The sequence below is a fragment of the Hesperophylax consimilis genome, chromosome 8 (genome assembly GCF_061612785.1).
Source record: "Hesperophylax consimilis isolate HC1 chromosome 8, BYU_Hcon_1.0, whole genome shotgun sequence".
Taxonomy (NCBI): domain Eukaryota; kingdom Metazoa; phylum Arthropoda; class Insecta; order Trichoptera; family Limnephilidae; genus Hesperophylax; species Hesperophylax consimilis.
In genome coordinates, this window is record NC_142843.1 from 37,646,583 (window position 1) to 37,662,126 (window position 15,544).

At 33.5% G+C, this 15,544-nt stretch overlaps 3 protein-coding genes across 7 annotated transcripts in view; 2 read left to right on the plus strand and 1 right to left on the minus strand.

Moving 5' to 3' along the window:
• Positions 1–5,501, plus strand: part of LOC149422003 (SEC14-like protein 2) — a 58,805-nt gene extending 53,304 nt beyond the window's left edge. The window contains exons 9-10 of the mRNA XM_089634211.1: positions 1,086–1,234; positions 2,988–5,501. Of these exons, the coding sequence (XP_089490337.1) occupies positions 1,086–1,234; positions 2,988–3,145 (307 nt within the window). The 3' untranslated portion in view covers positions 3,146–5,501. The remainder of the gene's footprint in view (positions 1–1,085; positions 1,235–2,987) is intronic.
• A 334-nt stretch (positions 5,502–5,835) lies between these two features.
• On the minus strand, positions 5,836–10,068 carry LOC149422005 (thioredoxin domain-containing protein 17-like). The gene is made up of 3 exons (XM_089634212.1): positions 9,702–10,068; positions 8,886–8,967; positions 5,836–6,276 (listed from the first exon to the last, which is right to left on the minus strand). The coding sequence occupies exons 1-3, from the start codon at positions 9,841–9,843 to the stop codon at positions 6,117–6,119; spliced, it is 384 nt and encodes a 127-aa protein (XP_089490338.1). The 5' UTR covers positions 9,844–10,068; the 3' UTR covers positions 5,836–6,116.
• A 979-nt stretch (positions 10,069–11,047) lies between these two features.
• Srrm234 (Serine-arginine repetitive matrix 2/3/4) overlaps positions 11,048–15,544 on the plus strand; it is a 45,188-nt gene continuing 40,691 nt past the window's right edge. For all 5 annotated transcript variants that reach the window (XM_089634214.1, XM_089634215.1, XM_089634216.1 and 2 more), the window contains exons 1-2: positions 11,048–11,186; positions 11,303–11,557. In XM_089634214.1, coding sequence (XP_089490340.1) covers positions 11,319–11,557 — 239 coding nt within the window. In that variant the 5' untranslated portion in view covers positions 11,048–11,186; positions 11,303–11,318. The remainder of the gene's footprint in view (positions 11,187–11,302; positions 11,558–15,544) is intronic.

Sequence of the window (15,544 nt, forward strand, 5' to 3'; positions counted from 1 at the left end):
GTTTTTACAAATTTGACCTCAAAAATTCCAACTTTGCCCTCATAAATCAGTCTTTGAAATCAGACTTAGGACGGGTTGTTTCGGAGAATTTGAACAATTCATCAAATTTCAACGTTCATTTTCGGGTTCTGTGACAGACTTATTCAAGTTCTGTTTTTATATCATTGTAGGCTAGTTGCTTGACAAAACTGAAATAAAAACAGAACTTGAAAAAATCTTTCACAGAACTTAAAAAGGAACCTTGAAATTTGATGAATTGTTCAGATTCTCCTAAACTACCCGTCCCTAGACAGTAAGCTTCCTCTTGTTTTGAAGGTCAAGTGTGCAGAATTTTATCAACCTGAGAATAAAACTGTAGATTTGTATAAAAAAACAAATCCACGCCGCCCGCCACAGACACTCTTCTTTAGAGGACTCCGTGATCGTGGGGTAAGGCTCTCGACTAGCAATCTGGAGGTCACGGGTTCAAATCCCGGCGTGCGTAATTCTTTTGTTATTTCACAATTTAACCATTTAAAATAATATAAGGTATATTTGCATCACGTTCCAGAGTGGAAATTACTCTCAGTATCGCCCCGGTGTAAGACCACCATTGAGTTGAAACATTGCTTGAAATGGCTTAAACCGTGTTTGGTGACCAAATCTGAAAAGCCAGGTACTTTCCGACCTTCCTCCTCCCCTCCCCACTACTTTCAGCCTCATAACATACCCCGATTGGGGATTTGCCATAGTCTCATGGGCTCCAGACTGTCGCGAGACTCTTGTGCGGTATTCACATAAAAAATATGTAAAAATATTACATTCAACAATTATTAAGATCAAGATATTGGATAAAAAATACCGACACGAGTAAGCAACAAGGTGAAGAGAATTACGTTGCCCATGAAAGTCACAAAGCCAATGTTTTTGGATAACAGTATCTGGGATGTTTTCCGCCTTATTGTAAGTTGTTACAGGCTCTACTGCCGTCATAAGTAAAAACACAGTATCATCCTTTAGACTCAAGCAGGCTTATGTGATGACGGCCGTGTAGCTCCGATGAACCTATGCAACTGTTATGTTATTGTTTTGTGTAAAACTTTCAGATGGGAGTTTGGAGTAGAGGATCATGATATCAAGTTCCTTGTGCTCAATCTGGATGATAATGGAAAGGAGACGGTTGCCATAGGGCCGAGGAAGATCTCCGGCAATGTGCTGGAGACTGGACTCATTTCCGTCAATGGACCATCCACGTGTAAGTATTCATCATACTATAGTTTTTTCCCCATCATATTTATATAGTACTGTGCATTTCTGGGATCCTAAAATAAAACATTTTTTTGTTAATTACTTATCGGTAAATACAGTTGATATTTTGTCCCAGATAAGCAGATTTTAAGGTAGGTAAAAAACGTCAAAGATGCAAATGAAAAAAAAATCATGAAAAAACGGTTAAATAGTATAATAACAGCAGGTAATCCAAAAAATGATTTCCTACGCACGCGGCAGTGTACTGGGAACTGAATTACTTTACGTTGACAAATGTCAGTGGACGAACAGCCGGCGTGTGCAAGTCTACCGAATTACTAGGAACTTCCATATCGCAACGCTTCTTTTCCCTTCACCTGTGCTGCATGCCATTTTTAACTAAAATTCGTTTTCTAAGACATGCTTCGCACGGACTTCAGATCGGAATTCGGCCCAATTAAACGGAACGGTGACCCAGATAACCGAAGAAAATTAGTATTAGTTTATTTGGTTTCTGTTCCTTGAGTTTTGACCTAAATAATCGACTGTCCCGATAAACCGGTGTACAAATTAAGGGGGGGCTAGGGTTAATTCGTACGAAAAAAGGCATTTTTTTGTGAATTTTTTGTAACACAGTTAAAATTTCTTTATTAAATCTAATAGGACAGTAAAGTATGACATTTTAAGAATGTTGTATAAAATTTTCACGGAGAAATATTAAAAAACACGGCAATGGCAGCAATTATTCGGACGTGTCTCAAAAAAAAGTAGAATGGCGGTGCCCCTCATAACTTGGTGCTGGGTCATCTGAAATCAAAAAATCAAAGTTCATTCGTTAGATAATAGTTTTTCCCAGGTAACGCTGGGAGGGTTTTTCGAAATTTTAATTTTTCACTTTTTTGGAACACTTTGAAGGGAAAAACGGTATTTTTAGTGAAAAAAATCGGCTAATTTGTTATTGTAAAATAATAATTATTAACAAATTTGAAAAAAACTCTCCAGCGTTACCTCGTAAATTATGTACAGAAATAGTTTTCAAAATTTCAAAAGGATCGGTGCAGTAGTTTTGAAGTTATGACGGGCACCGACTTTGAAAACGTGAGTTGTGGGAAAAACGCTATAAAGTTTTGAACACTAAAAAATTTGGTATTAAACGTTTATAAGCAAATTTTATTGGCTTACCTCACACTGAATCATCAATGCCAGGTCCATAAAGGATGTTGCTATCATCCATGATGTCTAAAGCACCTTTTTGCTCCTGTCTACGACGAATCCTGCCTTCTTTAGTTTGTTTCTCAGCTTCCTGCTCTGCTCGGCTTATACGTATGGTCGGGTAGGGATTAAAATCCGACAGGTATAAAAATACTCATAACTTCGTCAATTTTGCTCCAATCAACTTGAAATTTGAACACAATATTCTTAACATATTAAGCATTTATTTAAAAAAATGCAAAAAAAAAAATTTTAAAACCCTAGCCCCCCCGGGCAATTGACTGTACTAAAATTACGAATGCGTTCGTCTGTGATAATATACAAAATTTGTTCAAATACTTTTTAATAAAAAATTATAGTTTTCTACAATCGCCAATAAAGCATAACTTTAGCAATGAGATATCACAAATATCTCCATATTCTCTGCTACACAAACAAACAAACAACATAACATAAAATCTACGAGTCAGAGTGTACATATTTTTACTCATTCTGTGGACGATTTATTGCATTTTACTGTTATCAGATTGTTATATTTATCATTTCAGATACGGTGATATTTGACAACACCTCATCCTTCTTAAGAAACAAGAATGTCTATTACAATGTGTCCATCACCCCTCCTCTCAGCAAGCTCGATATCAGCACCGCACCAACTGAAGACGACTGTCCCACGTCAACTGGAATCATTGCAGCTCAATCTTAAATCATTTCTTATACATTGAAACTCTCTTATAAGGTTTACCAAAATAACAGAGAAAAAAATATTCTTAACCGAGCCGGCAAGAATATTCAATAAATAAAAATAGATCTTTGTTAATGCCAACATGAAGACAATACCATACTTGATAAAGTGACATTTTGATTTTTATAAACCCAGTAGAAGTAACATCCAAAGGCAAAATGAATGAATAAGGTCGACACTGCATTTGCAGTGCTTCGTAACGTGCATGGGCACAATTCTTCAACACTGCAATTGCAGGGTTCCGGCTCCTAAGGGTTAAGCATGATAACTTTTAAATAACGTTTTTATAAGTATTTACACAGCGAAATGCGTTTGAAACGTTCCACGATACGCTGTATAAAATAGCTAGATTGTTGTAAGATTAATCAAAAAAATATTTCAAAAATGTGTTTTGTGAACTTTGTATTCTTGATTTTTATGAGATTGTCGAGACATTTATTTGTGTCATATGTTCTGTATGTTATAGCTCTGTTCACATACCGAGCCATTCCCAACTTGCAAATTAAGAATTAAAAGTTAATAAATAGTCAGTAGAACATTAATGGAAAGGCCCGAATATACTATTACAGTCACAGTAACGGGCAAAATAAAGTGATTGCATATACTTTATTTTGCACTTTTGACTGCAAAATTTTCTAGTTGGGAATGAAGCAAATGGCTCAATAAATATGTAATATGTAAATTTTAACTCCTCAGGCTAATTTATTAGGTTTTGGGATCAAACAGCTATTACCCGTAGAGTCAATATGTTCACTTTTTTGAACAACTCATATGGGTCTCATAGAAATCTTTGTGTCTCTATTACTGTCATAGTTAGAAATATGAACTAAATGGTGTTAAAAAGAGAAAACAACATTCTTTATATTCAAATATAGAAGTTAACCACAGAAAAATTAAAATGTGGACTTCTATCAAACCAAAGGTTCCAACTGCAATTTGAGAAATATTTATGAAATTTTATGATTATGAAATGACTGAAAAGTGAGGTGGAAGTAATATTTTTATAATACATTTGTATATTAAATTGTGTTTTTTTGTTGTTATCAGTAGTTTTAGTTCAGTGTTTAGACGAAAAATCGTAAGGCTAGCCAACTTTTTTATGTTTGCATTAAGTATTTTAATATTTAAAAAATTATATGATTATCTCTAATAATAAAATTTGAAGGCGTATTTCATCACCTTTCAAAAACAGTTTTAATTTTTATGATACATTCAGAAATATCACATTTATTTGGATTTTTATTGAGAAGCGAAAATACACACAAATCTGACGTTTTGACAGCTTCTTTGAGAAATATAACTGTTAATATATATCAGAGGCCTGAAGGGGTTAATGATTTATTCCATTTATTTTTTATAAAAGACAATTATTAGCTCTGGTTATTTATCTTATTATGTATAAGCTAAAATTGAATTATTATTACAGAAACATCTGATCAGCGAGGGTTATATTTTCGGGCTCTTTACGTAAGTTCAATTTTTGTAAATTATGCAAAACTTCATAAGGAATCGTTATATTTTTGTGCAAAAACATTTATAAACTTAAAATGTATATAATAAAAATGGCTGGATTGGTAAGAAAAAGAGAGTAAAGAATTGATATATTCAAAAAAAATTAAATCAAAATGTTTTATTGATTTTAAAAATATAATGTCTAACCACTAAGTAATTGCTTCCTACGAAAAAAAAAACGGATATTTATGTTAAAAGGAGTTGATAAGTGAATATGAACGTCATAATCAAGAAGGTGGAAGGCTACATATGACCTATAAGAAGGTGGAAGGCCATATATGACCTATAAGAAGATGGAAGGCCACACATGACCTATAAGAAGGTGGAAGGCCACACATGACCTATAAGAAGGTGGAAGGCCACATACGACCTATAAGATGGTGGAAAGCCACATATGACCTACAAGAAGGGGGAAAGCCACATATGACCTATGATGTTCAATAAGAATACTTATATTTTTATCTGTGGCACATTAAATTACATTAATACATTATTTTATGATGGCTTTATGAATGCATGACGATAGCTTCAAGTATGAATGATGATGTAATAATGTGGAAGACTTAGAACATGATAGAGATCTCGCGACTGATCAATGTTATGTTATATTCTTTTATATACTTAAGTAATTTTAAAGAGGTAAATTTATGTATAAAAAAATTGTGATTCAAATGTGATATTTGTATTCCAATCTTCATATAATCATATAATATTTTAATTTGTTAACAACCAACTACTAATCAAGAAAATTAATTGGTAATACATATTATAAATAAATAGTTAATAAAAAATTATGTTATTCAAAGTATGTGTTTGATTTAAAAGCATTGTCTGTTTTAAATCTTCGTTTGTTCATAATCTTTAATCTCCGAAATTTCTTCACCGCTTGCTTTGTAATTTTGACACAACGTTGCATTCGAATACATGTGTGTTTTTATACACCTATATTATATACATAGATGTCACCTGTGACAGGAAACAACACACTTTTTGTTTTAAATAGCTCCATCTGTTGAACATATAAGCAAAATGAGCTTGTTGTTTTTCTGTGTGCACAGACAGACTGAGCCATAGCAACGCGTGGCGGAGTACAGCTAGTTATTAAAATTAGTACAAATATAATGACGTTGAAATAAAACTTAATTATTGCAAAAGTTTTAATATATTTGATATAAAACTCAAACTCCCCTTAAACACTTAAAAATCATATATTATACACAATGAACCAACATCTAAATATTGATTATAAAGGTTCGTGTCTATACAATTTATTCAATCTTCCAGAAATAAAAAAGGAATACATTTTCTTAAAAACATTTTATGATAATTATTACTTATTGCTGATTCATATAGAGCAGACTTCTGTTCCTATTTTTATTTGCTTTTAAATCATGAAATATGTGGAAAGTTGGCTTCTAATTTAATCATCTTCAAAATCAGTGAACACCATGTCCACTAGCTCTTTCTTGGCACATTGCTCCCCCTCGAGTTTCTGGGGCCCCTTCCATCGCACCAGGGTGGGGATGACCATCAACATGGTCTTGGGGTCTTTACGGAAAGGACAGTTTGAATCTTTCCAACTGTAAATTATTAAAAAAAAAACAATTCAATAATGTTAGTAAAATTTTAGAGATTTATTTATTTATTTTCACATATACGGCACAACATGTGCCATTCACATACTAAATTACAGAGAATAGTACAGCAACATAAGGAATGCAACAATATAAATGTAAGTATAACGGTATAATCAGTAAATAGTAGTAAGGTTAAAAGTATGAAAAAAAGAGATATAAATAAAATATAAGTAGCAATCTGTAGTATAGTATTAAGTCAAAGTAAGAAATTATATGTAATAATATACAATAAAGTAGTATAAGCAAGAATGAAGTGCTTATAAAATGTCTGAAAGGCAATAAGAGTTTGTAAAAAATAAAATAAAAAATTTTAGAAAGGTATATACTATTAGAAAATGAAAAGAATAAAATATATTGTTTATTGTTGTTGTTATACGCCCATAGGGGCTTTTACATAGATTATAAATAAGTTTTACATAAGTTATCGAGTTAGAATTTATACTAAGAGTTATAAAAGTGAAGAATTTTAAAAAAATATACAAGTAGTTTTTGAAGAATATGGCGTAAAGAAACATTTTAAACAACATAATATTTAACAATAACAAAGAACAAAATATAATATAAAACATTACAATAACATATCTAATCGTTAAATCTATTACAATAATTTGTATGATTCCACAAAGTGTTGGTTTAATTTGAATTTAAGATTATAAAGGGAATCATGGAATATATCTATAATACCACCAAACTTGTTGCCCAAATCATGCATCCTATTGGTAAGTGAGTTTGACTGATAGTTGGTTTTATATGTGTCGCAAAAGAATGTTGTATTTTGTCTAGTATTTCTTGTCGGTACATAGAGTTTAATAGCAGCAACGATGGCAGGGCTGTCAATAAGGTTGTTCATGACTCTGTATAATAAAATTAGGTCTGAAATGGTTCTTCTGTCAGACAGCGTAATTAAATTAAGTCCATTCATCAAATTTACATAATTAATGTTTTCTATTGGAATTTTAAGCTTGAAATTTAAGTACCTAAGAAATTTGTGTTGAACCCGTTCTAATTTGTTAGAGTGTACTTTATAGAAAGGAGACCAAATAGGTGAATTATATTCCACTTGGCTTCTAACTAGTGAAATGTAGAGTGTTTTCATGCAATCCAATGACTTAAAATCAGTTAGGGTTCTACAAAGGAAGCCAAGAATCTTTAAAGCCTTATTAGTTATATCATCTATATGCGCTGTGAATGTTAAGTTTGATTCGAATATAACTCCCAAGTCACGAATTTGTGATACTGGTGTTAATTTAACATTATTTAAATTATATTCATGTAAGATATGAGAATGAGTTCTGGAAAATCGTATTACTTGACATTTCTCAATGTTCAAAAATAACATATTTTGTTCGCACCATTTAAAAAATTTATCTAAATTAGCTTGTAAAATTAGGCAATCATATATATTTCGTATTCTTTTAAACAATTTTAGATCATCTGCAAAAAGTAGGACTTGTACATCTTTAAATATGTATATTATAATATGAAAAGGAAACAAAAGTAATAAATGGGAGAATCGCGTGTATAATAATAATGTGCGACACTGCTTGACAGTCCGATAAAGTTTTACATAGTACCTATGATGACTATGATAATATATAATGCACTGATATCAGCTTTTACCTATCGAGTACTAGTAGTTTTTAATCTGAAGTACATAAACATTATGATGGTATGGTATTATTCGACAATTTTTGTTTTATGCATCTTTTATATGATAATAGACAATCAGCGTGATCGATGTTGGAATATTCATTGCCTAATCTGTGCAAGCGATGGATTATTGAATTTTGTTCTGCGTTAGTTCCAGTATTGTTGCAATAATAAGGTGACTTGAGTCTTGTTGGTCTACAGGGAATATGGTAGTTTATATATAGAGATGGAAAAAGATGCATAAAATTAGGGTTAGGGTAAAATTAGGTTCATAGTGAGGGTTGTTTTAATTTTTTTTTTGAATTGGTATTCCTGTTAAAAAACATGGCATGAACTCAACAGGGGAAATTTCGCATAGATTTATTAATTTTAACAAATATTTTTTTGACATTATCTCAGGAGCACAGGAGGCCCTGAGGAAAATAATTCTTCTCAGGGTTTATGTCTTATTTGATGCTGTGTGGTGAGTCTTTTATAGAAAAGAGGAAGAAAAAAAGGTATGAGGGGTGGGTGGAATCTGCGGGTCAGTGTGTCCAAGCGAGACAGACGTATGAATTCATCCCTCTCTCCGTAGTGCAAAGTGATGTTCCGAGAAAGACCTGTTGGAGAGGCCAAAAGATCTTCCTCAACAGTTTAGTCTCTCTCGATCTGGCCCACTACGCAGTGAGCACTCCTGCTAAGTCACCAAACATAGCGAACCACTTGTGGTGACCTATGGCAGAGGTGTCCAATAAATGGTTCCCAAATTGGAACTTTAATGCATTTTTGCATTAGTGTAAATAATATTATATTAGAAACGAAGTATTATTTAATTAATTTGAGCATATTAAGATTGAAGTGGAATACGATAAATTGACTTCACAAGTTTTAGAACAAATTAATCTTCAAAAATATATAGTTACGTGGTTCGATCGCCAACGAATACGGTCACAAAATTGGCATTCTCGGGGGCCGCTTCCAACGCACTCTCTACAATAGGATCAGCTGGAAAAAAAAACAAAACTCTAAATTAACAAAAGCATAAACAAAATTTCATGCGGATGGATAATACATGGGACGCTAAACATGTCCCTAACCACCGCACTTTTAATAGGCACATTTTATGGAAATTATACTTAGTTTTAACTTAATTACCACAAGATACAACAATTTACACCATGATAGATGGTAAAAGATGTATTGTAATTACATTTTGAATTAATCAAAATTCACCTTATAAAACAATCTCTTTGCTGCCATTTTGGACTTTTTGTATGGAATGACACTTTTTTATTTTTATAAAATGAAAGACATTCCTATATATTCCTTTTCCCGGGTTACGAATAACCTGACAATATTTGAAAATCTCCTACCACCACCACAGTAAGCGGAAAAGGTTGCTTGTGTTGTGATGGAGGACTTAGACAGCCGAGGCGTTGAACACACTACACCTGGGCCCACCCGTTTGGGTTCCAACCCAAAAGCGGTGCCAACTCAGCTCCTGACCGGTCAAATCACTTATATTGTAGTTTGGTTTCAATCTAAAGACGCATAAATTACTTAATTAACCCAAACTGTTAACCTATTTTGTGCATGCCAATAGTTTTTACTAGTAGTAATTATTGAAACAAAGTGTAATTTCCACAATCTGTGGCTAAAAGTGCCGCGGTTAGGTAAATAACTACCCAATCCAATTACCTAACAGTTCAGTAGCTACCCAAAAGAATCATTTTACTAACCTTCCACACAATCTGGGCACCAGCTTTTGCCGTCAATTATGGATCCAGTGTACAATATAAAATACGGCCCCTTTGTAAGGTCTATTGTTTCCACAAATGCAGTGAAGGCTTCATACCCGTCAACTGTTTCATGATTAACCATTTTAAAATCAAAAATAACTAACTTCTAATACATTGAATGCGCTTGAATTTATGTTAAAAATGTTTACGCACAATGAGCACTCATTCAAAGGAGATTAGTATGTATATGAACAATGAGATATAATAATATTACTTTATTATCGCTTATTCCCGATAACCAATTTATTATCGCCGCTATTGGTCAGCCCTAATCAGCCGTTTGTCAAAAATTTTGACATATTGGTATTTGACATTTGGAAGCATAGACACCCAGATTTTAAGTGGATACTAATTAATAGCAATGAACACAACAATCGCTATTATAATTTTTTTATTTTAAATGTACTGCGGAGAATGATATTTCTGCTAGTTCTTTCCCAGGGATCATTCATTCTAATGTTCTTCACTACAGTCCATGTATGAAGAAATAAAAAGAGTCATGAGACAAACAGTAGTAGTTGCTCTTCAGGTTAATGTAACGGAGTGCGCTTGAACTTCAGATGGTTTAGAACTTGGAATCGGGCAATGTATGACAGCATAATCATGCTGTCTCTTTCATACACGACAACGTTTCTTTCATACGTCCATCTATATACGTAAATATAAATGTAACTGTTGGTTTGTTCAAAATTTTAAATCTCCGAAAGTTCTTCACTGATTGCTTTGAAATTTTGGCACGCGTGTATTTTATATAACTTTTTTATATAGAGGTCACCTGTGACAGGTAAAAACATGATTTTTTTAAAATAAAAAACAGTACCATCAGCTATTGGACAAATTTGTTTTTTAAAGCTCACCATCTGTTGGACGTAAATGCAACATGCTCTATTGTTTCTTTATCTGCACAGATAGACTGAGCCACAGCAACCCGTCGCGAGTATAGCTAGTTTAGGCATACATTTATTACATCGAAGAATCAGACAGCGTAAATGCATTCTGAAACAAAATGTGTGTGCATTTTGAAAGCTAAAAAAAATACTCAACCACTAAAATTATTTATATCATCCAATTAAAATAAATAATCCATAAATTTCTCACACTCCAAAAAATATTTTTGTGTGATTTACAAAAAAAATTGATGATTAACTTTATTTATACGTAAGATACGTTATATTTCCTTCTGAATTTGAGAATAACGATATTTACAATTTTTTTTCTTGTAATTATATCGGTCAGCAAAATATCGATCTTAGATATTTTATATTCGACTTTAGCACAAATTGTCTGTGGCTCTTTCACAAACATGGCCGTGTCGGATAATCGTCCGTCGACGGCTGTCTTTTTTGTCATTTATCACGTTGTTAGTAATTAAATTGAAAGGATTTTAATATCCAATGAATCACTATTAACTATTATTTTAGTGAGGTGAGTTATTGCAGCAATGCCCATTCGTCATTTCCATCTGACGCACTTGAGAAAAATATTGATTGATGGACCATGGATTAGTCGTAAATATAACCACTATTTTTGTTATGTTTCAGACATAATTAACTTAAGATGTATAACGGAATCGGTTTAGTAACCCCCCGTGGTTCTGGCACCAATGGTCATGTCCAGAGGAATTGGGCCCTCGTCAGGAAAACGAAAGACAGAGTTAACTACAAAACGGAAGAGGAAATTGCACAATTGGATTCAGCATCCAACAGACAACCCAACAAGGACATCCTGGACCATGAGAGGAAACGTAAAATAGAAGTGAAATGCGCTGAACTTGAAGATGTTTTGGAACAGCAAGGGTAAGTTGTTTATTTTTCCAGAACCATAAATTTAAGTATGTAAAATCCATCACTTGACACATTAGTGTCATAAGGCACAGACTTGCAGAACCCGTTTATTCATCCAAGATAAACCTTGTCAATGTAACAATTTTGGGCTGCAGTAGGAATCAAACCCGCCTCAACTCGAAAGACAAACACGTAGACTATTTTGTGTCCATTACGAGGATTTCAGAACACATTTTGATTGTTTTTTTATCCAATTATTTAATATCAGCATAATGAACAGAAAAAAAAAATGTTTACCGTAATTAATACGATAGGCCATTTGATCTTCCTTTATATGGCTTCTGATCAAGCTGTGACCTGATTGCACTATAAAAATCCTCGGATTTCAATGTATTGATTATAACTACCTATCTACCATTGAATACTTCTCTGTATTTCAAATGTTTGCTGTGTGTTGTTTAATTGAACGGACAATAACATGATACTGGATTAAAGTAACGATAACTTCAGATAAGTATGTGTTGAAATTTATTATATTTGATGTAACAATGTTCAAATAATAATATATTTATTTTAATTTTCTTATTGCGTATAACTAGGGAATGCAATTCCGCAAGAAAATGTCAATCCAGGTATTTGCGGGACTGAACAATCTTAGTCCCGCTGGATCCAGGTATTTGCGGGATCCAGCAGAGTGGACTTAGATATCTAATCAATCTTGTTTTTAGACTTTTAAATATACCTATAATAAAACAAGTTCTTTGGGACATTTTAAATGATTTATTAATAGGTATACCTTTAGTTAGACAAAGGTAAAGTTTAAGTCATAAATTGGCTAAGAATAAGATAAGACATAAATATACATAACATACCCGCCTCGGAACAGACTTTGTCTAGTGAGGTGGGTAAAAGAAATCTATGTACACAAATGAAAATAAAATAAACGCCCGGATTGCCGGCACTGAAACTGAACTGAAACTTAAATTCAAATAATAACAATTATTTTACAAGCAATAATTATTGCTTGTAAAATAATTGTTACCCTTTGTGCTATGCATAAAAAATCTTGTCTTAAAAAACATTAGTTTACCAAAAAAATAATAATTAAATAATAACGTTCACACGATAAACAAAATTTTTGCACAATGAGCATCATAAGTTTAACCAAACATTATTTTGGAAATAGCTTCGTAAAAAAGTTGAAAGTATTAATTGTGTCATCTGATAAACGGCTTCTGATATTGGACACAAGGTAGCCAGCGGCTGAAAAAGCTCGTTCAGCTTCCACGCTGGTTGGCACAATAGTCATTAGCGTATTGTAAGTGAATTGAAGGTAATTCTCTGTAATCCCGCCAGTCCAGCGGGATCCCGCAAAATTTTCGACCGAGATTAATCCCGCTAAATGTCTGCGGGATCTCGGTATTTCGGAATCCCGGTATACCGGGATTGCATTCCCTACGTATAACAAACTGCTTCCATTTACCTCTATACAAATGAACAGAATCAAAAATACACCAATGTGTTGTTTCAACGTAAAATTAATTAGAATGACTGAAATATACATTATTTGCAAGTCTCTTGAAACTTTCAAAGATTATGTTGAAGATATCGAGGGAGATGTTATTTAGCAGGCAGACACCTCTTGTCGTGCTATGCTGAGCCAACACGTCTGTTCTGCCGTGTGGTATGTGTAGTAGAATATAGTGCCGCCCCCGTCTGTAGTTTTATTACATTCCAAAGGGTATTAACTATTTATCAAATTATGTTACAATATGAGCATAGAATTTCCATTATGGATACAATATAAGCGTCAGGGTTTCCAGGATTAAAGTGCATTAACTTCCGGAGGTGATTCTACATGATGGTAGAAGTAAAAAAATAGTATTTTATAATGTATTTTTCTAAATTCCATTGTTTTTATCCTGTACAAAAATATTAACCACATGTAAATATGAACCACCTCCCGAAGATTGTGCACTTTACCCCCGAGCACCTTGTATAGTTATTTAGTTACATTATGTAGTTGAGAATTAAGAGTTCTCAATGGAAGTGGTTCTCGCACCCCTGATGTATTGGAGTGACACAATGAACTAACCTAACTTCTAAGAAGAAAGACAAAAGTGGAAAGTGCAGTAGAAATGAAATCCTTGAGAGATGTGTGTGATAAATCCATGAATGAATTACAAAGAATTCTGAATATAATAAAAATAATAAGTATGGAAGGAGAAAGTAAGACAGCCTCTGTGGTTTTAACAACCTCCGTGATCGACTTGCAATCCAGAGGTTGCGGGTTCAAATCCCTTCATGCGCTAGTAAATTTTATTTGATTAAAGTAATATATAGTATATTTGTAGCACGTTCCAGAGTTCAAACCATCATTCAGAGTTGAAACGTTTGCTTGAAATGACTTTGGCTACTTCTCCACCTTTCTTTTCCCCTCTCCACTACCTTCAGCCTCACAACATACCCCAATTGGGGATGCGATAGTCTCACTGACTCCGAGCGGTTGAGAGCAGATGGAACTATTGTGAGTTATTCATGTAAAAAAAATTGTTGATATTTAGTTTGCAGTTGATTTTTTCTATTCTATAATTTAATAAGATTGTTTATCTAAATATTAGGTTTACTTATCAAAACAGTAATATGTTTCTACACACATGCTGTATTAAAATCTGCCCTCGTTAACAGTTCAAAGTTCTCCCACATTATTCCATATTTAAAAAGTTTTCCGTTTTAATAAAATGTAGGTAGGTTAGGTACCTACCTACATATTTTAAAATGTATTTTGATTCTCTACTTACAATGCACAGGTGCCTGCTTACCTATTGGATTGTTGATGAGTTATCTCATAGTGAATTTACATTAGAATGATTCTATATTCATTTTTTTTAAATATTGATCCCAAGTCCCCTTCAATTCTTCATATTGATTGGTATTCAATTTGGGAGGCGAGTATGGATAACCGCCGCCACGGGAAATATTCATTGGATAACCAACACCTCACTACTGCCATAGGTCACCCCAAGTAGTTTGCTACTTTTGGTGACTTGGCAGGGGTGTTGGGATTCATGGGTGCAGGATTATCTAGGTCTTTGCGGCGAATGCGTCTGGTTGAGTGAGACATCTTTATCTCTCCATCCTCTGTTGCACTGCAGTGGGAGGGATGAATTCAAACGTCTGTCACTCCTTTACCCATCCCTCATACCTTTTTCCTTCCCAGATCTTCCTCTCATTCCTTTCATTAAAAAAACCCTTCACACAGCATCCCCAAAGACGACACGAGGAAAATAATTTCCCTGTGGCCTTTAAAAAATTTTAAAGTTTAAATTCAAACTTTTTGTCTCTCGGGATAAGACTTGTTTGTCTCATCAAACATTCATTTGGTTCTGTCAAAGTAAAGTGGGTGCCCATTGTCCGTGTGGGAGGGAAGGGGGTGGTTAGGAGGGGGAGGAGGTTAGAGTGGCATTTACCAACCCGATGAATAGTTCATCGCCATTGTTAAGCAAAATCAACAAGGTAACGTTTTTGACAGATCTGACTATATTTATGAAATAACAGTGTAGTATTGTGACAGAATTAACCCTTAGTGTGCCAAGAAATTCACCGTGGATTTCTGATGTTTATACATGTAGATTGCCGACGAATCCACCGTGGATTCGCTAGTAGTTAGCCGCACTTGTCCCGGTTTTATTGTATTTTTAACATTAAATACAATACACAAAAATCCTCACATTGTAATATTTAATCGTTGAAGACAATATCAACCACTCTCAAAGGAAAAATGTGAAACAGGAAAAATCATAAAAAGATTTGGTCGCATCTAAGAATTGAACCCAGGACCTCAGCCTTGCTGGGTTTTTTTTTCTATCACTGAGCTAATTCGACCCTATCACATTTAATTGTATCATTCTTCATTTAAGAGCTACCAATATTATCTCATTTTATTGGATGCTATCTTTATGTATTCTTCTATGTATGATTGCAGGATTCTACCCGAAC

Bases quoted from the DNA above. Each gene is read 5' to 3' on its own strand.
- LOC149422005 (XM_089634212.1), bottom strand. From the start codon at position 9,843: ATGGTTAATCATGAAACAGTTGACGGGTATGAAGCCTTCACTGCATTT. The intron at 8,968-9,701 runs GTTAGTAAAATG...TTTTTTTTCCAG, and splicing joins GTGCCCAGATTGTGTGGAAG to CTGATCCTATTGTAGAGAGT. The intron at 6,277-8,885 runs GTAACTATATAT...AATAATTTACAG, and splicing joins TTCGTTGGCGATCGAACCAC to TTGGAAAGATTCAAACTGTC.